General features: G+C 38.5%; 1 protein-coding gene across 1 annotated transcript; it reads left to right on the top strand.

Annotated features, from left to right (window-relative positions):
• Positions 1 to 290: 290 nt before the first annotated feature.
• On the top strand, positions 291 to 26,372 carry ino80da (INO80 complex subunit Da). The gene is made up of 11 exons (NM_001423326.1): positions 291 to 505; positions 4,342 to 4,588; positions 6,381 to 6,656; positions 7,133 to 7,608; positions 8,698 to 8,800; positions 9,393 to 9,617; positions 12,676 to 12,785; positions 13,247 to 13,380; positions 13,652 to 13,866; positions 15,501 to 15,658; positions 15,870 to 26,372. The coding sequence occupies exons 2-11, from the start codon at positions 4,371 to 4,373 to the stop codon at positions 16,721 to 16,723; spliced, it is 2,769 nt and encodes a 922-aa protein (NP_001410255.1). The 5' UTR covers positions 291 to 505; positions 4,342 to 4,370; the 3' UTR covers positions 16,724 to 26,372.
• Positions 26,373 to 27,753: the final 1,381 nt, after the last annotated feature.

Here is a 27,753-nt window from a genome sequence, read left to right as displayed (position 1 = left end):
TAATTACTGTTTTTACATTACTTTGAGGGTTAGTGTAAGGGTAGACGTCAATAAAATACAATTTAACAGGTAATTTAATAAACAATGTAATAATACTCAGAATAATTACTACATTACTGTGAGGGTTTGGGTAGGGGTAGATATGAATAAAATAAGTTACAAGTAAATGGGTAATTTATGATTTGAAAAAGAAGAGGACTCACCGTGCTCATAGTTTTTAGGATGATGGTACAGTAGCAGCAGTGGAGCAGTTGTCATGTCTCCGCGGCGCCGGTGGTGGAGCTGTGAGTCCGCCGAGCACTGAACTCTAAACCCCCGCAGATCTGTTTCAATGAGAGCAGAAGACAACATAATATCGAAAGTACATTAGTGGATGCTTTATCGCTTCACCACCTCAGCAGGGAACAGTATTCAGTAGCATAAGGAATTCCGATGAATACTCGGTGCAGTTGATGATCTGTGGCGTTTAAACAGCGAGACCCCGTAGAGGCTGAACCCACTGCTGGTAAGCGGACTCGATTACTGCTCTAGCGGACTCGTGAGCGTGCTGACCCCTCAACTGCTCGACTCGAGCTCCGAGGCTTAGCTGCTATTGTAGGCCAGTGTTTGCATCGCTTTAGAACGTATTTTGGTTCGCTGTATCGTGTTGCGGAAGCAATTCTATAATAGAGTGATCCTGCATTATTTTAAAATAATTTACATGTATATTATTTGTAAATAGGATTAGTTTAAACGACTATTAAACCTCCATCGGCTGCAGCGCCCCGCTCTTTCGGCCTGATTTGACAGGCCTCATCCGCCATCACTCATAGCAACATTTGCAGCGATTAGTTTACACAAACTTTACGTATTTCATTCATTATTTAAATAACAAATGTAAAGCTTGTATAAGCTTATAATTCTATTTTTGCCATTTCCAAACTAAATCTAGCGCAGGATCATGTCAGTGTTTCGGTTTCCTGGGTTTGTTTTTAGCATCCTAGCTAACGAGAGAAATATCAAAATAATGTGCGATTTTGACAGCCAGGGGCGCAAACTACATTTAAACATAATAATAATAGAGCTTTGCTCTAGCACAGGCATATGTATTCAAGTACTATTCGATTGTTTGGGTTTAGGAGTTTTATAAGCATATCGTTTTGATGACAGCGATGTTTATTTAACAAAATCGATCATTTGTTGTTGTACGAGCTTGATGGAAAGATCATACCAGTATAGTAACGTTAATGATATCCACATTAACATTTTAATTCGCTAATTGACGATATAAGATCGTTTAGACACGTACCATTGTAACTTATGTCCGCGTTTTCCTCAATTACTTTGAATTATCATAAATATGACATGATGCACACAAATATTCAACATTCTGTTTCATATATTTAAACTATTTACAAATCAAAGTACGTTTTGCTACCCCATTCATTATTCATTATTCATATTTCTGTCCTGTTTTAATTGGTCGTCTCATGGCTAAATATTTCCAGTCTACCAAATGCAGGGTGAATGATCCTGTCAGTCATAATACAGTTATGTGATATGATGGCTCCGTCACATTATTTGGTTTTTTATCCTTGTACTGCGGTCATAGGTTAACGACAAAGATCTCTTGAACTAGCTGGGACTCTGGGTTGCCTTTTAGTTCAAACATTAAACAGAGATGCTCTATTGTACACCGTCAGTGTTTCAGTGCCGGATCATGTGTAATAGACAGGGAATTATGTAATATTGACAAGCTTTGTGTTGTAGTAGGTGGTCAGTGTATGAGTCTGTTTACATGACAGGCAAAAATGTTAAATAATTGTATGCTATTTGACTGTCTGTTTACAAGACAGCAGCATTCTGGGGACTGAAAATTCATCATTTTTAGAACTGGTTTCAAAGTGCAAGTTTTTGAAATCCCCGCTATTGTGGTTTCTGTGTAAACACGCAATCTGGGAATCTATGAAAACAATCAGCATGCGTGTGCATAGTTTGTGTTAAGCCCAATTTATAATTTATCCATCAAGTGACTGCCAAACTTTAATGTGTAAACTCCCTGCCATTGTGAGTAGGGTGGTCCAAAGTTTTGACTTCGGTTCCAATCTGTGCTGAAACTTTAAAAACATCCATTTCCTGCTAACATTTGAGAGACAAGAAAAGACTGTGATTAGCCATGAAGTTCATCAGTTCACCACTCTTCAAACACTGATATTCGGAAACTTGAGCATTTCAAAGTCAAGTAGATCAGTGGATCTATCAGCAGGTTGCTCGTATATCAGCTAATTGACAGATCAGCTGATTGACGCGACATTAAAATGCTTCAGTATCCCTGTATCTGTTTTGTGCATTCTTATACTACGTGTCAAGCGTGAGTGATTTACATCAGACCATGCAAAGATGCAACTAGAGATCCTGTGGCAAATGAGGTGGCGCGGATGATGTGATTCGCATGTATGAAACGCCGCAAATTGAGCGTTTTGCACGATTCACAGGCTTAACACGTTTCATGCGAATGGATCAAGTTAGAAAATCTGAACTTCAGCAGACATTAGCGCTGCGTTAACCAGTCAGGAGCATTTTCTTGTAGGGGCGTGCTTTTGACGTAGTGCCTGTTGTTGGTGTCCCGAGGGGAAGTCCTCTTGCCGACAACGGACAACAGTTGATCAAACTCGGCTCGGCTCAGTCGGAAGCCTCCATCATCCAGGTACAGTTTCTGGAGGAGTTGATGAGTTCACAGAGCTGGATGCACCTCAGAATGGATCTAGTGGACTCTGACACGGCACCAAATGAATCGACACTGTTTTTCAGCCTTCATAAAGCACAGCTACTCACAATAAAATCCATGTTAGCCAATTAGCAATAAAGCTAAGTCATCGGGCAGACAGAAGCCATGCCCATGACGCGATTCCGCATCTCTTGTAAAGGGGATTTGACTCACGAATGAAGCAAGTAAACTCAAATGTTCACGCTTCTATTTACAAACGAATATCGCGATTTATCCGCGTGTGCCGCTTCTGGTGTGAACACATCATTTGAGCGCCACCTGCTGTTAGGAACTACCCTAGAGTTCGTCTGCTGTTAGCAAGCCTAGAGCGCCATCTGCTGTTAGAATCTAGCCTAGAGCGTCGTCTGCTGTTAAAAACTAGCCTACTGCGATGTTTGCTGTTAGAAACTAGCCTAGAGCACCATCTGCTGTTAGAAACTAGCCTAGCATGCTGTCTGCTGTTTCAAACTAGCCTAGAGCCCATTTGCTTTAAAAACTAGCCTAGAGAACACTCTGCTGTTATAAATTAGCCTAGAGTGTCGTCTTCTGTTATAAACTAGTTTAGAGCACCATCTGCTGTTAGGAACTAGCCTAGAGCGCCTTATGCTGTTAAACACGAGCCTAGAGCGCCGTCTGTTGTTAAAACTAGCCTAGAGAGCCGTCTGCTGTTAAAAACTAGCCTATAGCGCTGTCTGCTGTTAGAAACTAGCCTAGAGCGCCGTTTGCTGTTAGAATCTAGCCTAGAGCACCGTCTGCTGATAGAATCTAGCCTAGAGCACCATCTGCTGTTAGAATCTAACCTAAAGTGCCATCTGCTGTTAGAAACTAACCTAGAGCGCCGTCTGCTGTTAGAATCTAGCCTAGAGCGCCGTCTGCTGTTAGAATCTAGCCTAGAGCACCGTCTGCTGTTAGAATCTAGCCTAGAGCGCCATCTGCTGTTAGAAACTAACCTAGAGCGCCGTCTGCTGTTGGAATCTAGCCTAGAGCGCCATCTGCTGTTGGAAACTAACCTAGAGCGCCGTCTGCTGTTGGAATCTAGCCTAGAGCGCCATCTGCTGTTGGAAACTAACCTAGAGTGCCGTCTGCTGATAGAATCTAGCCTAGAGCACCATCTGCTGTTAGAATCTAACCTAAAGTGCCATCTGCTGTTAGAAACTAACCTAGAGCGCCGTCTGCTGTTAGAATCTAGCCTAGAGCGCCGTCTGCTGTTAGAATCTAGCCTAGAGCGCCGTCTGCTGTTGGAATCTAGCCTAGAGCGCCATCTGCTGTTAGAAACTAACCTAGAGCGCCGTCTGCTGTTGGAATCTAGCCTAGAGCGCCATCTGCTGTTGGAAACTAACCTAGAGCGCCGTCTGCTGTTAGACACTCTTCTCTGAATCTATTTAAAAGAGTAGTAATGCATTTAGAAAAGCACAGAATTGATGCAGAACAGATTGTTGAGCAAAGCTCTTTAATACAATGTTTTTGCAGATATCTGTTACCCCTGGGGTATTTCGGGCTTGACTTTATATGTGACTTTTTAATTATGGAAGAGAAAAACATTTAGCTTTTGTGAACGTAGTTTAACATCCACTTTTTTGTGTGTGTCTGTTCAGCTGATGTTCTCAGGGACCAGAGTCACGTGATGTACGAAGGTAAACACATCCATTTCTCAGAGGTGGATAATAAGCCGCTGTGCTCCTACAGCCCCAAACTCTGTAAGCAGCGCAGACTGAACGGATACGCCTTCTGCATCCGCCATGTTCTGGAGGACAAAACGGCCCCGTTTAAGCAGTGCGAATATGTGGCCAAGTACAACAGTCAGCGATGCACAAACCCCATCCCCAAAGCAGAGGAGCGAAGGTAAGACCAGAGCCTTACCTGTGGCAAAATCACTGTAATGCACAGGCCTGCATGGTTTATTGACATTTACATTTAGTCATTTAGCAGACGCTTTTATCCAAAGCGACTTACAAATGAGGACAAGGAAGCAATTTACACTATTTACACAATTTAAACTTTAAGAGCAACAATGAATAAGTGCTGTAGGCAAGTTTCAGGTATGTAAAGAAAGTGTAAGAAGCAAAACATTAGTAATTTTTTTTGTAGTAGTTAGTGGAGGAGTCAGAGAGGGAATAGCAGATTAAGAAGGAAAGTGGAGACTAAATAGTTGAGTTTTTAGTCGTTTCTTGAAGACAGCGAGTGACTCTGCTGTTCTGATGCAGTTAGGGAGTTCATTCCACCAACTGGGCAGATTGAACGCGAGAGTTCGGGAAAGTGATTTCTTCCCTCTTTGGGATGGAACCACGAGGCGACGTTCATTCACAGAACGCAAGTTTCTGGAGGACACATACATCTGCAGAAGTGAGAGCAGATAAGAAGGAGCAAAGCCAGAAGTCGCTTTGTAAGCAAACATCAGAGCTTTGAATTTGATGCAAGCAGCAACTGGCAGCCAGTGCAAACGGAAGAGCAGCGGAGTGACATGTGCTCTTTTAGGTTCATTAAGGACCACTCGTGCTGCTGCGTTCTGAAGCAGCTGAAGAGGTTCGTTAGCTGGAAGCCCGGCTAGTAGAGAGGTGCAATAGTCCAGTCTGGATAGAACAAGAGCTTGAACAAGGAGTTGAGCTGCATGTTTTGAGCTGTATTGATGTTTAAGTTGTTTAGTAGTATGATCAAATCAGTAGTTCAGGCTTCAGACTGTCATTTCAGTGTCATGTACTGCTAGGGCTGAACGATAAACCAGGTCCTCCAGGATTTATCGTTTATATTTCCAGTAGCTTGTTGAATCTCTGCCACAAAGGATTAAGGCAGTTCTGAAGGCAATAGCGGGTCCAACCTATTACTAATAAGTTGTTCATAATAAAGTGGCTGGTGAGTGCATAGGCTATATACATAACAATAAACACAAATTCAGTGACAAAATGCAACAAGATGTCGAAAACTTAAAATAAAATAAAAATTAAATAAGTCAGTTTATTAATGTATAATGTTATTATTATTAGCAGTATTATTTATTATATGCATATTTATATAAATATTTTTTATTAAAAATAGCATGTGTATTTGACCACACTTGGTTATTATTGTTCATTTATTCGTTTGCTGGAAATTAAAACTGAATTTAGAAATAGTTTTGAAACAAATCTTCGCGCTTAACAAACTAAATTAATTATGTATATGGATGTTTGTTGAGTACAACACGTTTCCCTATCCACGAGAGTGAAAGTAAAGAATCTCATTCTCGCGCTGTAGATGCTCTATTTAACTGTTTTCTCTCTAGTGAAGCGTTCAGTTTTTCTACTTGCAAAGTACACCATGTAAATCGCAAATGCAAATTGTTTAAATTATTTGTTTTTGACTATTAAAACTATTTGCCTTAGTAATGTTGGTAAAATAAAATAAAGTGGTTAAATAAAAAAAAATCCTAATATTGCTAAATGTATAGTGAAAAATATTCAATAATTATCAATATTGAATGATATGAAACATGATATCATGATCTTTTTTTTTTTTTGCAATATCGCCCAGCCCTAGTGTAAGCTAATTATATAGGTAAATAACCTTCAACACACATTTGAATCATACGTAAACATATTTGTGCCCTAGAACAAGTGTATGATTGTGGCTTAACACTTTTGGTTGGCTTTTTTTGCAGATACTGTAACAGTCACCTACAAGTGCTGGGCTTTATCCCAAAGAAGGAGCGCAAGAAGAAGCAGGATGGTCTGGAGGAGGTCCGCAGCCGCGCTCATGTGGAGTCGGTGGCTTTGAACATCACGGTTCCCTCTCTGGCTCTGCGGGACACAAACGGCCTGCCCGCGTCCCCGCCCTGCTCCCGCCTAACCCCCATGCCCCTGCTGGACTCCGACCTCCTCGACCCCTTCGCCTTTTATGAGGAGGACTCGGATGTGGAGGAGAGCCTGCTGCAGAGGTAGGCCCGTCACCATATCTATTTTTGTTGTACGATATTTTACACCAAAATATATTGCGTCATTTTAAGACTTTTTTTATGCCACTCATTATATAATGCCACAAAGACAATATAATAGCAATAGTTCACTCTTTTCAAAGAACACATCATATTCAGAATATGAATCAGAATATGAAAATGCATATCCTAAATAAATAAATAATACATTTTAACAATAACGTGCAAGATAAAGAGTAACAGAGGCTGCGATATCTGCTGCCAGATCTATTTTCAGTTGTCAGACACCCACATGAAAATATACTATAGTTATTTACAGTAAATACTGAATTGTTTTTTTTAATCATACTGACACCTCCAATAGAGATAGAGATGTTGTGCAATCAGCTAAAATGATGCTGGAATTAGTTTGTTTGTGGTTTTAATTGAGTGAGGTCATGTCCATGTGTGATAAGTCGATATATTGATTGTTGTGACAGGCCTGCACAGAGGAGCTCCAGCAAGAGGAAAGCGTCCAGCACTCCTGTGATCGGCCTGAGAGTCACCGCACGCGACCTGGAGCCAGACATCGAGCACTTTAGCGCCGTCACTGAATCCTGCACACTTCCCAGCTCCCCTCCACCACCTCCACCTTCTCCACCCCAGCCCTCCCAGCACACAGAGCGGCCCACATATGCCCCGCTCGGGACAGTACAGACTCTGCTATGCAAGCCGGCTCCACCTGAGAGCGCGTCGTCTGTCCCGCTCCCGCCGGCTGGGCTCCAGAATCAGCCTGTGATCTGGAGACCTGCATCCCCTCGGCCGCTGTCTGCTCATGACTGCCCGCAGCCTCGCTCTGTGGCCCTGCGCCCCGCCGCCTTCACTGCGCCCCCTGTCTGCCTGCTCAGGCTACAGCATCTGGTGCAGCTCTATGCGAACAGACAGCGGGAGCATGGAGACCTGTTCCCACATCTCGGTATGAGCTTTTCAACAAAACAAACTGCAGTAGCTAGCGTTTTTTACAGATGTGTCTTGACAAAAAACACAAAATACATATACACGGTAGGGTTGTCCCGATACCATTAATTTATGTTACGATACTATACCAGCTGAAGTATCGGGATACCAATAGTATTGCAATACTGTAATTCATAATTTAAATTCATGAAATAAACAACATTTTCAAAAATACTATATTTTATGTAATAATGGGCCTACTTAAATTGAATTATTGATTCCCTCATTATTGAAAAAAGTATTTGCATGTCACTTCATCTAAAATGTATTTGTCCTTTTTGTTTATTTTGTAGATAACTGATCAACAAAAATACATTAAAATAAAGATACAAATGACACCAAATTAAATTTGTTACAAAAAGAGCATTTTATCAACCAAATTAGGCTTTATGAAGTGGTCAAAAAAAGCTTCAATGTTTCCTGTATCTATTTTTTTTTCAGTCTTATCACGTAAGAATCAAGATTGTCACAGTTGTTGTAGTTACAAAATCCTATTGACAGGAGCAGAAATGAACTGATTCAGATTCCAACTGAAGCGTCAGAAAACGTGCGTTTTTTTACCTATACTTTGGTTAATATGGTGGTTCTGATTGGTTCAGTATGTATACGTTAAGTGCTTGTGACTGTTATTACAATTCGAGTACAACCAGAGTACCTGGGGAATACCCACACAGACATAGGGAGAACATGCAAACTCCGCGCAATGAGTACCGACTTGTTCATCCTTGGGAAGGATAGAGTGCGGAGTCTTTCAAAAAAGATCTGATAGGCTAGCTAATGATTAGCGATAATGATCAGCTGCAGACGATCATATCGCATGCTCTTCTCAAAATTAGTTTGCGAAACTTCCCAATGAGAAAGAAGCCTTTATTGGGCTAGAAAACATACTTATTTCGCTCACTTGGCTTTGAAGGGAATTAGAAATTACTCCTCAACTTTTTTTCTTTATTGACCCGGTTGTGGTATTGCTCAGATGACACTTCAAACAGACACGGGGGCTGTTTTGATATCTGATATTTTGTGTGTGATTGTGTGTGTGTGTGTGTAGGTTTAGACTGGTCTGAAGACAGTGCAGATGATGAAGACACAGAGGAGCTTGTTCCTTTATTGCCTCAGGCCTGGAGACTTCAGGAAAGAAGCCCCCATCAAAGGTTATTTTCACCAATTTCTATTTAATGGATAGATTTTTTTCAACACTTAATAATAGTTTTAAGATCTCATTTCTAATAACTGATTTATTTTCTCTTTGTCAGGATGAAAGCACATAATATTAGACTAGATATTCTTCAAGACACTAGTTTTCAGCTTAAAGTGACATTTAAAGGCTTCACTAGGGTAATTAGGGTAAAGTTAGGGTAATTAGGCAAGTCATTGTATAACAGTGGTTTGATCTGGAGACAATCCAACACTAATATTGCTGAAGGGGGCTAAAAATATTGACCTTAAAATGGCTTTAAAACTATTAAAAACTGCTTTTATTCTAGCCGAAATAAAACTAATCAGACTTTCTCCAAAAGAACAAATATTAGAGGAAACACTGTGAAAAACTCCTGAATCTGTTCAACATCATTTGGGAAATTTTATAAAACTAATAAATATTGACAGGAGGGTGAATAGATGCTAGAGAATAAATCTCGTTAATTCTATATATTTTTTACAGTATATATCCAGTTATTAATATAACAGTGTGCATGTCATTACTCCGTCTGATTAATAGATTTTATTTGTGTGTGTGTTTTTCAGCTCCTCCAGTGACAAGCCTCTGTCCCGGCGGGCCCGACTGGCTCAGCTCTGCTCGTACCTGCAGGAGAGATATAAACACCTGTGCCGACGGGACCGAGCCGCCAGCCGGCACAGCAGATACCGTTACGCCTTCCGGAAAGCACTGCTACATGCTGCTAGCAAAGACCCCGACTGCACGGCACAGCTCATTCAGAAACTCAGCAGGAGCTCGCAGACCTCCAGCTGGTGCGTTTGCTGTCCATTCTTATGTTTTGATTTTTATACAGTTTTATTTCTTTATCAAATATTTCCCAAATGATGTTGAACAGATTCAGGAGTTGTTTACAGTATTTCCTCTAATATTTGTTCTTCTGGAGAAAGTCTGTTTTGTTTTATTTCGGCTAGAATAAAATCAGTTCTCAATAGTTTTAAAGCCATTTTAAGCTCAATATTATTAGCCCCCTTAAGCTATGTTAGTTTTGGATTGTCTCCAGAACAAACCACTGTTATACAATAATTTGCCTAATTACCCTAACTTTACCCTGATTACCCTTGTGAAGCCTTAAAGACCGAGACAGCCGCCCGCGGCTAAAAATAAGTATTGTTCTTAAATGTTTATTAACTTTTGATCTTCTGATCCGATCCGTACAATTCAAGGATTGGCATAAAGAAGAGAGTCTCAGCTTTTCGTCGCTGTAAAACATTACATTCACAGACCTTCAGAGGCTGCGGAATTAGTGCAGCCTCATCACATTTTGACAACGCTGATTTGACAAAGAAATGCTCGTGGCTTGTGTCTCCGGACAAACCAGACATAATACACTGATGCATTGTCCCTCCTCCATGCCCAGATTGGTTCAAACTCGCTCTCTCTCAACCAATAAGCATAGGTTTCACTTTGTGGACCAGCAATCAGCTATTTAAACAACCCAAAATAAGAGATAGACTGTACATTTACGCACGGCTAAATAAAACGCAAAAAAAGTTTTGCATGAAATAATTCTTATACTAAGTACTTTTGCATGCACAACACATTGTGTGACATGACAAAACATGACAAACATGACAAAACAGTGACACAGCAAAGACAAAGTGCTGGTCTTGCTGTTTTCAAAGGACGCAAATGACGGTGTGGCTGTTTGTCTGCGATGCAAAAGTTGAGGAGCAGCAGGGTCAACACCATATGCTGGCACAAAAAACCTAAGGATGTTCCATATTGAATCTAGTTTAGTTATGTAACTATTTATAGTGTTGTAAATATTTATATCTATTTCTTTTACTGAGGATTTGCACCATGTTTATTTGGACTTTGACGCATTATTTCTTATTTTCTTATTTTTATTTGTTCATTGTAAGTGGTGGTTTTTATGGTAACTGAAAATTTATTATTTGAATAAAGTCAAACTTGCTTCAGTGTTCTGTTATTTTGTAACAATCTTTCTTTTTAATTCATTCCCAGAACTTCTGGGCATATTTATTGTCAGTAAATGAATACATTAGTTCTTTTCCCACTAGAAAACGCCTTAGAATAACATTGAAATAACTTGCTCAGGGAAAGGTGGATGTTGACAAAATTTATTTTGGAAGTATAAAACATCATAGCATGTATTTCTAAAGAAAAAACAAACTTCTTAAGGTTTTGTTTGTAATAATTAGAAAATGACACTTTTTAAAAAAAACATTTTTCTTAAAATTCTGGAATATTTTCTTTCTGTTCGTATGTTTTTGGACCAAAAAAGTTTTAAATAATATTCAGGAAGGCTCATAATTCTGACTTCAACTGACTTCAACTGTATCTCAGGCCCATAGCCAGGGGGTGTTCGGGTGGTTCGGAAAGACTCACCCCTCACAGGTCCAGAATTAGTCCCATACATGAGCTCATTTGTCCTATTTTGACTGCTATGTCATCACAAATAGTGAAAATAACTCCTCGAAAAAGGTTTTAAGGCTAACTGGAACTCTGTTGGCAGTGTGACTTCAGCTAATCAGTTTTGGCCGGTGCTAACAATTATTTTTCATGAGTCCGATATCCAGCTGTGCAAGACAACATACAATCTGATGTCAGTGAAGGTATCTTTCGCTACTGTACTGCTTTTAAATGGAGAAAACATTTTACAAGTAACTTTTATTCTAAGTCTTGGACCTTATTCCTAAAACAAAAAATGACCAATAAAAAGGTGTGAAGCACCAAAAGCGGCCCATATTAAGGGTGCGTTCACACCTGTGAATCGATTCAGTTGTTCTGAAATAGAGATTACAGTTGTTACATTGTTGCTCTTTGCTCTTGGAGCGGTTCACTTTCACACCGCAAAGTTTCTAATCGGACCAAAAGAGCTAAAACAAGTCACGTGAGTAAACTCTCCTCACATTGGTCAGAGTGTCAGGGTTTATTTTGCAGAGTCCCGCTCAGCTGTCAGGGGGAGGTGGTGGTTTGGTGGTGATTGACAAGATTCACGCGACGTGTCTGAAGAGCGAGGAGAGATGCGGTGGAGAGGGGTGAGATGGGTGCGCGACTTTGCCTATTTGAGGGCCAGGAGGAAGACGCGAGATTACCAGAAGATAATCATTCGTTTGCGGTCACCCGGAGACTCGCGAAACTTCCCGCCATACTCATAATTCTCTCTTTATATAGCCGTATGCCTATTACATATCCATAAAACACTGGGATATAACTGCGCTCGGATCGTATTGATTTCTCACTGCAATCGATCCGCTCCAGAGTTTGTTTCAATCGAGCCGAGACCACCTCATTCAAGCGATCTCGGAGCGATTGATTTGGCGCGGATCAGAGAGCGATTGGTGGTTTCACATATGCCAAACGAACCGCACTAACGGGTTCCCAAACAAAAGTGTAGGTGTGAAAGCACCCTAAAATTCACCTGAATACTATTTTGGTTGTTGTTGTTTCCATGAATTTTCAAATGTACTTTTTTACAAGAAAGGCTAGAAAAATGATGAAGCTCAAAATTGTTATTAATATAATTAAAATAGTGCTTAAAATGTCACTAAAAATATTTCATTCTCAAAATTAAATTAGAAAATTTGTGGTATAGCTAAGAAAGGTCCACTTTTTGAGAAAAAAAGAACCACCCCTTTCACCAGGCTGACTACGGGCCTGTATCTGATGTTTCCCTTTGCTTTATTTCTAGTTTTCTCCATGTTTTTGACTAAATATCACTCTAGTCTCATGTACAGCACTTAGGTCAGTCTTGTGGCTGTTTTTAAACATGCTTTATAAATAAATGAACTTGATTATCTGTTTTAATATGATTGTGTTCGCATCAATAAATTTTGTTTTGTTCAGTTCAAGGTCTGCAGCTCCACACAAGTATGAAAGGACAGCGTGTACGGGAAGCACTAAGGGTCAGAGCTGCAGCAACACAGCGCTGCCATTCTCACGCCACTGTTTTCAGCGTATCCTTTTGAACAAGCGCAGCTACGAAAATAAAATGAAGAGAGCACTTTTCAGTTTTTATGCATTTATTAGGTGTGGGCTTGAGTAATGTGTTAGTGTTTGTTTTGTTCTATAAAGATCTGACGGTAGTAGCATATGATATTCAGACATGACTGCTTGAATACGTCCCCTTGAGGCACAGAATTTTCAGATTTGTCATGCACCATGGGAGAAAAAAGCAAAAGCATTTAACTTCTGTGTGTTGGTTTTTAAGAATGAATACTAGAAATTAATACTACTTCCCTTTTATTTTCGGACTGTTTTGACTTTGTATAAAGCAAAAGCAGTGGTACAGTGTCAGTGTGAACACCTATGTGCTGCTCTCAGATGTGTCTGTCATATGTCAGATGTGTCTTTGTGTGTCACTGCTGTGTTAGTGTGTGTGTGTGTGTGTTATGTTCTTGACAGCGTGTCTGCACAGATATCCTACTGAATCGCTCTCAGCAGCTGTTCTCCAGCTGTACGGCACGGTTTGCAGACGGACAGCAGTGCTCAGTCCCTGTGTTCGACATCACTCACCAAACACCTCTCTGTGACGAACATGCCAAGAAAATGGTGAGAAACCTCAGAATTAAACAGAAGACCTCTCAATAGTCAAAAAATAAATGAACTTGTAAAAATGTATATGTTTGAAAGTAGAAATGACCTGTTAAACTTCATTATTTTGTGCTCTGAACAACAACCGCCAACATAACAATGTTAATATTCTTTATAAGCACTTCAAAAGTTGTATTTTTGCATGCTCATTATCACAATATACTGAATTATGAAACATTTTATATTATGAAATAATGGTTTTACTCATTTTATCAAATGTGTGTGACAGGATAATTTCCTGCGTGGAGACGGCCACAGACGCAGTCAGCAGCAGCAGCAGCGACGTCCACGAAAGAAGACCAAGCCACCCGCGCTGACCAAGAAACACAAGAAGAAGAGAAGACGAGGTCCACGCAGACCACAGAAGCCCATTCCTCCAGCTGTGCCACAGGGCAATTTACTGATGCCCTCGCTTTCACTGCCCACTCACCACGCTCACGTCAGGTGACCACCATACACTCCAACACATAACAGTCAGATTTTCTTTATTTGATTTGATTTTTAAATTTAATTAATTATTTTTTTTAAGTATTATGTAAATATTTTTTTTAATTTAAAAAACATTCAATTTTTTGTAGTAAAATTGTTTTGTAATAATATTTTTATTTTTCATATTTATATATATATATATATTTAAATTTTTTATATATATAGTTTTTATTAAAAAACATGAAATATTTTATATTTATATACTTATTTTTATTGTCTTTTATTCATTTCTTTAAATATAAAAATAATATTTATTTAATTTTTATGTTTTTTATTTTATTGTTTATATTTTTATATTAATTTTATTGTTTATTTTTTAAAAAAATTATATTATTGTTTATATTTTTGTTTAAAAAAAAATATATATATATAATTTTCTTTTTTTTTTTTAAATATATATATATATATTTAAAAAACATTTATTTTTTATTTTATTATTTTTTTTTATCTTATTGTTTATATTTTTAGATTATTGTTTATATATTTTTTTAGATTTTTGTTTTATTATCATAAAAAAAAAAAAAAAATATATATATATATATATATATATATATATATATATATATATATATATATATATATATATATATATATATATAATTTAAAAACCATTACATTTTTTGTTTTTATATATTATTTTGTATTTTATATAATTAATTATTAGATTTTTATAAATAATAAGAAATATATATATATATTATTTATTTTTTTATTTCATTGTTTGTATTTTTTATTTTATTATAATTATTAAATTTTAAGCAAATATTTTTTGAAAAGTGTTTTTTGTTTTATTATTTGTATTTATTTATATATTTTTATTATTTATTTATTTATTTTTAATAAGATTTTTATTTGATTTTTTTTTTTTTTTTTCATTTTATTTTTAAAAAATGCAGATAATTCTAGCCTGAGATCAGGACAAGCACAGAGCTTGATTAAGTGTCTGAACAGTTCAGGCAGTATAACTATGACCCAATAAGCTTGAATTTCTATAGAGGCAAATAATTTTTAGTTGCATTAGTAGCCATGTGGCCTGTTGGAAATCAAGTAAAAAGTGCTTAATTTTGAAATTTAATAAAAAATTATAACAATGGAAACATATTTGCCATGTGCATCAAAAAAATCTATCTATTTTAACAGATCATGTAACAAAATATGGAAAATAACAAAATAATAACAAAATTTGTGTTATGGGACACATTAATGGGCAGAGCAGCATTTCCAGCACATTGTCGTATATCCAGAACATCTGAAATGTTGTATTGCAGATTGTAAAAGGCCTCAGCCCTCCATCAGTCCATCATCACAGCGCTTTAGTATTATTCTTCTATTATTATTCCCTCTGTCTTGAGCATCTGTCTGCGCCCCCATCTCACGCATCTCTCTTATAAGAGAAGAACAAACACCACAGTGGCAAATCTCAACACATCAGCTACATTTACCTGATCAATATTTATACAAGTTTATCAGGAAGTGATGATTTTGTTCTCTTTTGTTTCTCTTTGTATGGAAACGCTGCTTTATTCGCACATGTTTTACTTCAGTTTAGCGCAGTTTCTGCTTGTGTTCACTGTCTGTTGCTCTTGCAGGAGTCCGTCAACTCCTGAACTCAGTGCAGACGAGCTTCCTGACGACATCGCAAATGAAATGCCCGACATTCCCAACGATCTCGAGCTCAATCAGGAAGATTTCTCTGACGTGCTGCCCAGATTACCCGATGATCTTCAGGACTTTGACCTTTTTGAGGGTACGCTCACCTCATTAGTTGGCTTGTTTGCACTTTGTCTGTGCTTAAGAACTCGCTGATCACTTAAATGTTAGCAGACATTTTTAATCTTTCAGTACCAATCTCGATACTATTGTCAACTCTAATGCTTGGGTATATCCTGATTTTCCTTAAATGGCGCCTTTGAGCTGTCTTGTTTGCACTTTGCCTGAGCTGTCTTTTGTGGATGCAGGTAAGAATGGAGAGTTGCTGCCCACAACAGAAGAGGCTGAAGAGCTGGTCAGAGCCCTGCAGGCCATGGGCTCGTACCCCGACTCGCTGGTGTGCTTGTCCTCAATAGGAGAGCTGACGCAGGCAGATGGGGTGGACCACCGCACCATGGCCACCGTGTTCTCGGGATCAGGAGTCACACCCGCCGGCATCGGAGACCTGCTGAACGGTAGAATCACATCTGAAACTTTCCCCAATCTAGACCTCCTCCACGCCCAAACAGACCACCATTTCCCATCATCCCCTTCTCCTCAGCCCACTCAAAGCAGCGCGTCCTCCACAAGTCCCAGTAGTGGGCTAACAGAACGAACGTTTCCTCGAGCACCCAAACCGGACTCCTCTCCGCCAGGTAGTCATTACAGCAGCGAGCACGTGCCATCGCCCTACAGGGATCACATCTCACCCCCACACGGTGCCTCTTTTCAGACCGACCCGCCTCTGCTTCTGGAGGTGCCTTTGAGTGGAGCACCAGGACCTCCGCGCACCTCCTGGAATAACCTTCCTCTTTCACTTACAGACCCGGCGCAATTCGGCAACTTGCTCACTGCAGAAACGCACCTACTTTCCACGGCTTTGTCCACCCCGCCATCTACATCCCATTGCTCCGCAATCCTGCAGCCTTCCTCATCCTCACCCTCCTCAAGGGAGCCCAAACTACAGCTCCCACAATTCAGCGCAGCCTTCGGACACCAATTGGCTTCCCACAGCGGGATCCCCAAAGACCTGCAGCCCAGCCATAGCTCCACAGCGCCACCTACAGGCTTTAGCATTACTAGCGCCACTGCCGCCACTCCACCGTTCCCTCAGAGCAACTGAGTCTCGGTAGAAACCCATCCCATCTCATGTTTTTGAGGAACACTAAACTTTATATAGAGTTCAAACAGTTACCATTATTTATCGATTCAGCCGATCAGTTTAAGCTTAGCTTAGCATAGATCATTGAATCAGATTAGACCATTAGCATCTCCTTCAAAAAGAGTTTCGATTATTTTTCTGTTTAAAGCTCTCCTGTACTTGTTTACTAAGACAGATGGAGCAATGATGCAGTGCTGTTTTCTAGTTACCTAGCCTATTTTCAGGTGCTATGTAATACTATTGCGCTGCTGCAGCCATGGTGCGGCAGCAGAGTTCCTTGATTATTACGCCAGAATGAGAGTAGAGCTCCTATCCATATCGACCTAGAAAATAGCTACTTTTTATTGCCCATCTGTCTTAATACATGACGTAACTACAGAAGATTTGAGCTTTTAAATTGGACAAATATCGAAACACTAATGCTAATGGTCTAATCTGATTCAATGATTTATGCTAAGCTAAGCTAAAAGTGTTCCTACCAAACCCAGAGCTGCACTGAATGGATTAAATAATGGTGAAACTCCACAGTTTAACTCAAGGGGAGCTGTATAAAGAGCATAAAGGTGTAGTGTTCCTTTAAGGGGATAGTTCACTCAGAATGGAAACTCATCATTTACTCAACCTTACGACTAGAGAAGTTTTAGATGTTCACACTCTGCTCTTCACCATGAAATGAAAAACACATAAGGTCTGTCAAACTCCAAAGATCTCATTTGTGCATGTTTAATCTGAGAGGTGACACGTCTGGCATATTTGCCTGTTTATTTGCACACAACTTTTGACATCTTCAAGGATTAAAGTGAGTAATGACCTGTTCAGAATGCAATGGTGCGAAAATTAAGTGCGCATTATTTTGATCGCATGGCTGTAATTGTGTCTGGTTAGAGCGACGCAAGCATTTGCACACTGTCGTTATGACAGATGTTGATTTATGAAGAGGTGTTTTAATCTCTCGCACTGAAAGCTAAACAGGTCGACCCTATATTTTGCACTTTCGCTCACCGAGCTAACAGCCCAGAGCTGTTACATAAAACGGAGGAATAGGAAGAATCCACAGCCAGTTCTCTTGTGTCTCTATGAAATATGAAGATGCTCTTTCACTTGTATTTTTCTGTGGGTGTCAGTAATGGAAGTTGCACTGCAATTCTGAGCCAAAAACAACTTTGAGAGTAAAAATGTTGAGCAGTTGAGATTTATTTTGAGTGTTATTTACCAGTTGACCTGACGTTTAATTTTACCATATGAATTCCAACACTGTATTACTTCTAATAATGCCATATAGTTTAGCGCAAAGCTTTAGGTGACCAGATATCACAAATAAGACAAGTGACATGTATTTTTAGATGTTTTAATAATGTTGTTCTGCTGATATAACACTGATTTAGCAATTATTTGAGAAGGGATTTCTGAATTCAGAAAGTACTGCATTGTTTTTTTCATCATACCTTTTAATATTAATAATTTCACCTTGCTAAAATTATAGTAAACTACTTTTTTTTGGTCACAGATGCCAGATTGCACAGATCCTGGCCTCAGTAATGTAATTATTATAAAAATACACTGTTTTGTCCGGTATACTTGAACATATGCTGTTATTGATTGGTCTGTTTTATGTACTGGTACTCTGCAATGAAATACAGAACAAAACATGTTTTTATAAGTCAGGACACTAAAAATAGAGCTGAAATATAGTGTGTCTGGTCACTCAAAGCGAGACTGTAATCTTCTGAAGAGTATACCGAGTCTTAAAATAACCCAGTTTATAGTAAAAACATCTCTGGGCTTTGAGCTTATGCGTGCATTTAAAAATGCAACATTATAATAAAAGCTGCAAGCAGCAATGAAAGGGACCTCGGTGTAAATAATAATTTAAGCTGATACATATAAAAAACCTGAGAAAATTACAGATTTCTGCCAAACTTCTTCCTGTCAGCAGGTGGCGCTATGACTGTGACTCAATATTGGCATGTAGATGTGTTCAGGAAAGGAATTTAATCAACCATGTAAAGTTTCAGGCTGATCAGACATTGTGTGGTTAAGTTATAAGGACTTCCTTTTCCATGGCAAAACACTGAGGTTTGTCATGCGGCCTGTACGCCTTTCTGCGAAAACTCTAGATCCTTACAATATATCATCGCTAGAGCTTTCAGATAACACCAGCCAAATTTGGTGCTGATACGATAAAATTTGTTGGAGAAGTTACTTACAGTATAAAACATGTCAATTCCTGTTGCCAGCAGGTGGCGCTACAACTGTAACTGGATATTGGCATGTAAACGTGTTCAGGTCAGGACTGTTATCAAACGTGTGAATTTTAAGGTAGATCGGATAATGCATGGCTGATTTGTAACAACTTCCTGTTTCATGGCAAATCATCAAAGGTTGTGAGGCCGCCATGGACATGCCCTTTGACGAAAACTCTAGATCTTCGCAATTTAACATCGCCAAGGCCTTTAGATGATGATACTTAATTTTGGTGTTGATCGGATGAAATCCCTTGGAGGAGTTCGTTGAAATGCAACTCCTGGAAATGGCAAAAACGCCACTTTTTTCGGTGGAGGAAGTTAAAAATATCTGACTTCCTTTTGGGTTTGAGATTTCGGTCCAAGAGACTTTTTTTTTTTTTTTGTAGGTATTGGCATGTTTAACGTGTGTCAATTTTCGTACGTGAATAGTAACTCCGGGGCCAGTCCCTCAAAAATGCATTAGTGGCGATGTCGAGTCAATTTGCCACGCCCACTTCCATAACCTACAACAAACGTAAATTTCGCAACTTCTTGGGCGTGTGCAAAGTTTCGTGAGTTTTCGGGCATGTTTGAACCCTCAAAATCGCAATTCATTTCAGAGAAGCAGAAGAATAAACAGAGCAATTCCAAAAGGGCCTACGCACCGTTTCTCTGCTCGGCCTCTAATAAAGAATATTTGATTTTATTTTAAATAGTCAAACATATTTTCTTAGCTAACAGGAGTTCTGACAGGTGTAACAGAATGTTTTAGGCTCTTGCTGACTGTGCTTTTCCATTAACACCCACCTGAAATTGCATTTACCCTTAAATATTTTAATTTAGACAAACCTAATTCATAGCTAGGATTCCATCCAACTACTTTAATACACATTTGGATTGTCACGTTAAAGAATGCTTAATGTAAACAACACGTGCAAACATTTTGAAAATGTGCATTAAAAAACACATGCGGACAACTGAGTAGGATAAACGTTATACAGTAAGAACAAATGTGCATGCACGCTGATGTTAATGCATTTAGTGACGAGATGCATTAATGCAGTTAATGCGGCAGATGTTTCCAGCTTTGTAAAAGATCTGAACTGTCTGGAAATCTCACGCCTCTAAAAGCCACCATTGCATTTCGTCTTCGGAGGTGCAACTTATTTATTAGAGGAGAAAAAACAGAGTGGCAAATCCCAACAGTGCATCAAACTGCACTACTCTCAACAATATTTAAGCAAGGTTATCAGGAAGTGAAGATTTTGTTCTCTCTTGTTTCTAATTGGATGGAAATGCTGCTTTATTCGCAAATGTTTTAGGCAATATTCCAGTTCTGAAGGCCTGCTTGTCTTAAATGTCAATATGTTCTTAACACATGCCTGTCGCTCGAATTAGGACTTGAAATATGGTGCACAAATCATAAGGAACATGATGCTTTTTTGTCACATTTTGAGTTTGACAGATCCTTTATATGCATATAGAAGAGCAGCGTGAACATTCTTTAAAACATCTCCTTCGGGTTCTTCATAAATAAGTCAAAGGTTTAATGGGGTTATTTTTTTGGGTGAACTAAATCCTCTGTTTCTGACATCACAGACCAGCCGCAGATTAGATTTAATACACACATCTCTGCTGTCCGTCAACAGTGTCTATCCTCTGTTTGTTGTTTGAGTGACCCGAGTTGTTTTCAATGCTTTTCCACCCAATGGTGCTAGGTGATGGAGCCGGTGCTTAGTTTGGCTTAAAGTCCACTTTAAATCTAAATGTACAATGTGTATTTTGCTAGCGCACATTGTTATTCTTATGCTGTGTTCACACCAGACGCAGAACGTACCAATAAATGCCGTGATAATTTTGAGTTTACTCACTTCACAATAGACGTGGATTTGCGACATGGGCAGGGCTTCTGTCTGCCCGGTGAATCTAGCTTTGTTGTCAAATGGCTAACATTGATTTTATTGAGAGTAGCTGTGCTTTATGTGCTTTAGGAAGGCTGAAAAACACCGTAGATTCGTCCGGCGCCATGTCTCAGTCCATTAGATCCTTTCAGAGGTGCACCAGCGAGTTCTGAGTTCATCAACTCCTCCAGAAACTGTAAATGGATGATGGAGGCTTTCAGCGGTGCTTCAGATTGAGCCGAGCCCAGTTTGATAGGTGAACAGATGTTAATAGAATAGATGAATAGATTCAATCGTTGTCATGTGTTGACAAGAGGGTTTTCTCTTGGGACACCAACAACAGGCGCTACGTCACAATCACACCCCTACAAGAGCAAGCTCCTGATTGGTTAACGCATCAAACTAATGCAAACAAATTAAATTGTCTCATTTGCGAAAATCGTGGCACAGGATGTCTATCACATCTTTGCATTGACTTAACATGTAAATCACTCGCACTTGACGCTTCATCCATGTCTGGTGTGAACGCAGCATTGAGGTGAATAAGGAACCCGTGCAAATTAATCCATTGGAAAAAAAACAGTTTTGGTAATCTTCAATGAAAATCTGAGCATTTGTTTCTGCGTTTGGCTATTATCATAAGTTTGCGCTATAGGGAATGGTGTGCAAAAGAAAGCCCCACCCCCTACTCAATATTCAGTTTCAATTGGAAGCACTTCAACATGCTGAATTATAAGTCTCAGACACTTCCAGTTCAAGTGGACTTTAAGAGCCAACCTGTGTTTTTACATACAGATTTTAGAGCCAAATAAAGATCTTCTAAATTTACTACATTCCCTGTTACCACTCATAGGGTCAAAACGATTGATTTTGGCATTAAAGGGACAGTTCACCCTAAAATGAAAATTGTGTGATCATTTACTCACCCTTGACTCCTTTTAAAACTAGTTTGAGGTTTTATTTTTGGTTCTGTTAAGCACAACAGAAGATATTTTGAAGAATGATTGAAACCACCTGTGTAACCATTAACATCCATAGTAGAAAAAAAACATACTATGAAAGTCAATGGTTTCCACCAACCTCTAGCATATCATCTTCTGTCTTTAGCAGCAGAAATAAATAAATTAACAAACACAAACTGGTTTGGAACAAATAAATCGTGCATAATTTTCATTTTGGGGCAAATTGTGCCTTTTAAAGTGTCATTTTAGCTCAATTTTAGGAATTTACATGAGGAATTTGTTCAGAAACTGTGATCAGATCACCTTAGATAAGTGACCATCTATAAATGAACAACCTTACATGGTCTTTATTAGGCATAACCCCTGAAACATCTCCAGCACAGCCCTCAGTTTATGTGTGAATCCATAGTTCGGCTTGTAATTAGGACACAAATGTTGTATTACAGAAGCACACCAATCATTCATGGGTTTATTTGTTGCTCCGTGTACCCAGCCTGGACTGCTCATGTCATAAGGTTAACTAAAGCAATAATACCCCCAGCAGAGCAACCCATGCCAGTCTTCAGGTGTGGCTCAATCCCAGCATCCTCTACTTTTAATTCACAGCTCAACTGTTTGATTGACAGCAAAGATTGAATCAACACTGACATGGAACTCATTCAGCGAAGAGCAACACAGAACAATAGCAACACTCTCTGCCAAATACATGGGTTATGATGTTTGTTCTTCATGGTGCTTAATCAGTTTGGGGTCTTTATAATGCAAGAGCCCTTGGCGGCGAGAGTACAGATGGAGGGTTTAGAGTAGAACCCTGCGTTTCAGATATTTGGTGCAATTTCTTTGGAGAACGGTTCGTGCAACCTGATGGTTCTTCTCCAGACTTCCACAGGAGTGTCAGGTTCAAACTCAGCCATTTGTTTTTTTTAGCCACCGTCAGTCAGCCTTACGCCACGCGGGACCAACGTTCCCTCACAGATCTCATTATGTTATGACCATAAAACCAAGGTTGTTTTCGGTAGATATTATTAGACGCTGAACGATTATCTCGTATATTGTCGAGTATTAAATCTATTTATAGAATAGAGAACTCTGTAGCATGGGGTTTTTATGGGTTGAATTGAGTGGCGAAAGATGTTTGCGAAGCTAACATGCGTGGTGGAACTGAAGCGTTTCGTGGCGTGCTGTTTGGTAGTTTTAATGGCTATCAAAACGATCGTGATGACGACTCATTTTTATTGGTTTGATGTTGTGTATCTGTGTCATTTATTCAGACGAAGAGACTGTGATCGTGTGCAACAGTATTTTTGATAGCTATTAAAAAGAGTCAGTGGCCGTCGAAGGACTTCAAATCATGACCCTTATGCACACTTAGTCTGATCACGCTAGTCTAAATAATAGTTAAACAACGGATCTCAGTCATGAAAGCCCAGGAGAATTAAATTTTGTTTACTGCTACATCCACGAACCGGCTGCATCGAATGGAAGTTCATAAAACTGTGGTCGTTGATGCACTTTAATTTGTAAAACGAATAAATTGTGACTTTGAATTAGTTTAAAGGGGTTCTCTTATCCATGCACTTTGAAATGTTTATGCTTTATAATGCCTACCGATGTTGTAATCAAAGTAAAGCGATGTTCGCACAAAGAATGATCAATATAATAATTATAGCGGTAACTATATTTGGTCCTCACCAGCAGACCATAACGATCTATTTTTTCTTGTTTATTCTTTTTTTTTCTATTGATGTGCTTCATTTCTAGTGAAACTGACCAGTGAATCCCGCTCGTGTAATTGGTTTAATCAAACAGTGAATGTTGCGATCGCAGTCAGCAAATAGCTATACTTTTAATTTTATACATCAATTTACATAAATTGCGTAGCTTCCATGTCAATATTTTTATTCCCTTCCATGCTATTAACCTTATTCTGCAATGCGGAAGTGCACTCGTTTTTACGATTTACCTATGGGAGAAATAACTAGGAATATTAGAAGGCAGAAATGGTTGACGACTTGATGCCAATACATTAAGTGTGTATATGACTATACATAAAAATAGAATATAATAATAAAAGTTGAACATCAAGCAGCATAACGAGCTGTTTTAACGTCTAACAATCAATGGAAGTGAGGCAAAATAGATTCCGATGGCTGCGCCTGCTCATACGGGAAGAGTAAGGTTCACTAAACCAATTGTTTACTAGATGGTCATTGTCTTTAAATGATCTTTAAAAGATCTTTTAACATCAGACAAAGATGCTCCACGAAGTCGCAACCTGTAGCCCTTTATATTGCGATGGTTTCTGACTGTCTATTTTTTTAAAACAATATCTTACGGCAATTCGTAACTTTTTAATTTAATGGGTAATTCGTCTGAATTTGTACAATCTCATTCATACAAATTAGTACGATTTGTTCATCAGACCATAACAATCAATTTATTTTTGTTTTTTTGTTTTATTTTTTATTTTCATTGATGTGCTTTGGTTCTAGTGAATCTGACCAGTGAATCCCGCTCGTGTAAATGATCTAATTAAACAGTGAATGCTGCAATCGCAGTCAGTGCATAGCTATACTTAATACCTGAGGTACTTTTAATTTTATACATCAATTTGCATAAATTGCATAGCTTCCGTGTCAATATTGATAATTCCCTCCAGTGCTATTAACCTTATTTTGCAATGCGCAAGTGCGTTTTTTTTACAATTGTTTTAAAACTGCGTAACCTAAGGGAAAAATGACTAGTAATAATACGGCAGAAAATTGTCTAACGATTTACTTTACGAAGTGAAGTAGACTAGAAGCCGAATAGATTCCGATGGCTGCGCCTGCTCATACGTGAAGAATAATGTCAATAACCAATTGTTTATTAGATAGTCATTATCTTTAAATAATCTTTGAAAAGATCATCAAATACAGATGCTCCACTAAGTCTGAGCCTTTTATATTTCAGTGTTTTCAGACTGAAAGTTTTTTGTAAACGCTATCTCATGGTAATTCATAACTTTTTTTAGTTTAGATGTCAATTTGTATGATCTCATTCGTACAAATTAGTGCGATTTGCTTATCCCCCATTGACGGTTGGGTTTAGACGTGGGGTGCCACGCCTACTTTTAAAAATCGTACAACTGAACTCGAATTATATAAATAATAATAATACATTTTTATAACATGCTTTTCTTAGACCCGAAGCGCTTACAAAACAGTAAAAAACAACAAAGCACATTAAAACAGTAAGGAATACAGTAAACAACAAAATTTGAACGAATTAGCCACTAAACTAGCAAAACGTAAAATAGATATGTTGAGATTAAGCTGGATAAATGTGGAAGTTTGATTAATAAATGCTACGCCAGTATTAGCTCATGTTAGTACATTAACTTATGGATGTTTTATCGATATCTTAACGGCAATTCGTAACTTTGATTTACTGGCTTATTCGTATGAATTTGTAGGATCTCATTCGTACTAATTATTTTGATTTGCTTATCCCCCATTGACGATTAGGTTTAGGGGTGGGGTTTGTAAAATGTAAAATGGTTATGTTTCCTCGTGGGATCAGGCCGTTTTTTTCTTTTTACCATGTATTAGCTGGGGAAAAAAATCGTTCTGAAAGTAATCCCAACATTATCGTTTTTCTGCATCGTTATCGTTATAATAGTGATCTGAACTCTGCTAGTTGATGTTTTTATCGTTAACTTTATAGTTATCGTACTTTGTGTAAACGTGTCTTAAATTGAGGTGCAAGCTAAAAAGGCTCTGCCCTCTTTTGAAAAGGGGGCGGAGAACAGCAGCTCATTTGCATTTAAAGAGAAACCTTAAAAGCAGTATATATTTTTACATCATCCCAGTGGTGAACGTATTCTCAAAAATAAATAATCGTCAACATTAACAGAACACTTTCATTTTTTTAATAAATAAAAGACTTTCTGCTGGGGTTTCGTGATTGAGATCTGGATCATGTCTACAGGCCATTACTTCAGGTTTTGAAGCATTCTCAATGAAGTGAAAGTCATTTTTGTGGTCATCACCTTTAAAGCTGCTGCACGTTCTCCTCTTCTCCTGATATTTCCGAACAGGAGCCGTCGTTGGTTACTTCTCCCACCGTTGTTCATCAGCTGAAATGTTGTGTGCGGTCCATGTTTTTTTTGTACTGTGTTACTACTGTGTGCTGTGTGAAGGCCAGGCAGTCCGCTGCACAGAGAAAAGAACCCCCCCCCCCCCTGACAGAAGCGCTTGCACTGCGTTCAGATGGCTGACTGATTCCTGTACTCACTGAATGTACTGTAGAACTGTTTTTACAACTCATAGGATAATCTAGTCACCTTTTGTTATCGGTCTTTAATTTGTCTAAGGTATTTTTTTGTATACAAAGTTTACATTTTTATGTATATTTTTCTCGTGTAAAAATATGATGTAATATGTGTATAAACATCGTATGTAATATCTGTATATAGAGTGAGAAATTTTGATCTTGTTTTTTTTTTTTTTTTGGATGTAAGAATTAAAATTGTGTGAATTTGCTCGCTCGCTGTGGGTTTAGTCACTGGTTTAGCCGATCCTGAAAACGTTCAGAGGTGAACTTTAGCACAGATTTATTGTAGCGTATCTCTTGCATAACAATCAGGGGCATCAGAAGAGCTGTAATCATAACCACTGCAGATAAAGCAAAACTGAATGAATCATCTAATGAGTTTCTGTAGAGTAATTTAACCATTCAAAGCTCTTTAAAATGCTTTTATTTTAAAACACTTTCATTGTGCATGTTATACAGGGTTTTCTTTTACAGCAAATCACTCCTATTCAAGTATTTCTTGTAGCAGTGTTTGTCAGAAGGAAAACTCCACATTTTGTGGAAATAAGCTTATTTTACAGCTTTCCGCAGATAAACAGTTGATTTTTAGCATTTTGTAATCCATCCAGTTGATCTCCAGGTCTAGTGCGAGCACTTTTAGCTTAGCTTAGCATAGATCATTGAATCAGGTTAGACCATTAGCATCTTGCTCAAAAATGAGTTTTCATAATAATCCCATTTAAAGCTTGACTCTTCTGGAGTTACATTGTGCACAGAGACCAACACCAAATGAAAAGTGGCTAGAAACTATTGCAATGTCATATCAGTTCATTTGCGGTAGCCATGACATGACAGCAGAGTCTCTTGATTACTTTGCCAGAATGAAAGTAGAGTTCCTAGCCATATCCACCTAGGAAATAGCTACTTTTGATTTTGATTTATTGATTTTATAACGTGATGTAACTACAGAAGGGTCAAGCTTTAAATAGGAATATTATCAAAATTATTATTTTTTTTGAATAAGATGCTAATGGTCTAATCTGATTCAATGATTGAAGCTAAGCTAAGCTAAACCTGTTCCCAACAAGCCTGGAAATCATCAGAAACAAAAAATAAACAATGACAGAAATCAACTGTTTACCTCTTGGTGTAAAATTAGCCTTTTTAAAGTGTTTTTCCTTTAATGAGGATGCCGAGTCATGTGCATTCATTTACAGCAAATCACTCCTATTCAAGTTCCTAGTAGCAGTGTTTTTCAAAAGATTTGTCAGAAGCTTAAAGGAAAATAAACTCCACTTTTTGTGGAAAAAGCTCGTTTTACAGCTTTCCTAGAGTTAAACATTTGATTTTTTTAGCATTTTGTAATCCATCCAGCTGATCTCCAGGTCTGGTGGGAGCTTAGCTTAGCTTAGCATAGATTATTGAATCAGGTTAGACCGTTAGCATCTTGCTCAAAAACAAGTTTTGGTAATAATCCTATTTAAAGCTTGACTCTTCTGGAGTTACACTGTGCACAGAGACCAACACACAATAAAAATGGCTAGAAACTGTTGCAATGTCATATCAGTTCATTTTGCTGCAGCCATGACACGGCAGAAAAGTTTCTTGAT

Source organism: Danio rerio, chromosome 9 (genome assembly GCF_049306965.1).
Source record: "Danio rerio strain Tuebingen ecotype United States chromosome 9, GRCz12tu, whole genome shotgun sequence".
Taxonomy (NCBI): Eukaryota; Metazoa; Chordata; class Actinopteri; order Cypriniformes; family Danionidae; genus Danio; species Danio rerio.
This window is presented reverse-complemented; position numbering and strand designations above follow the sequence as displayed.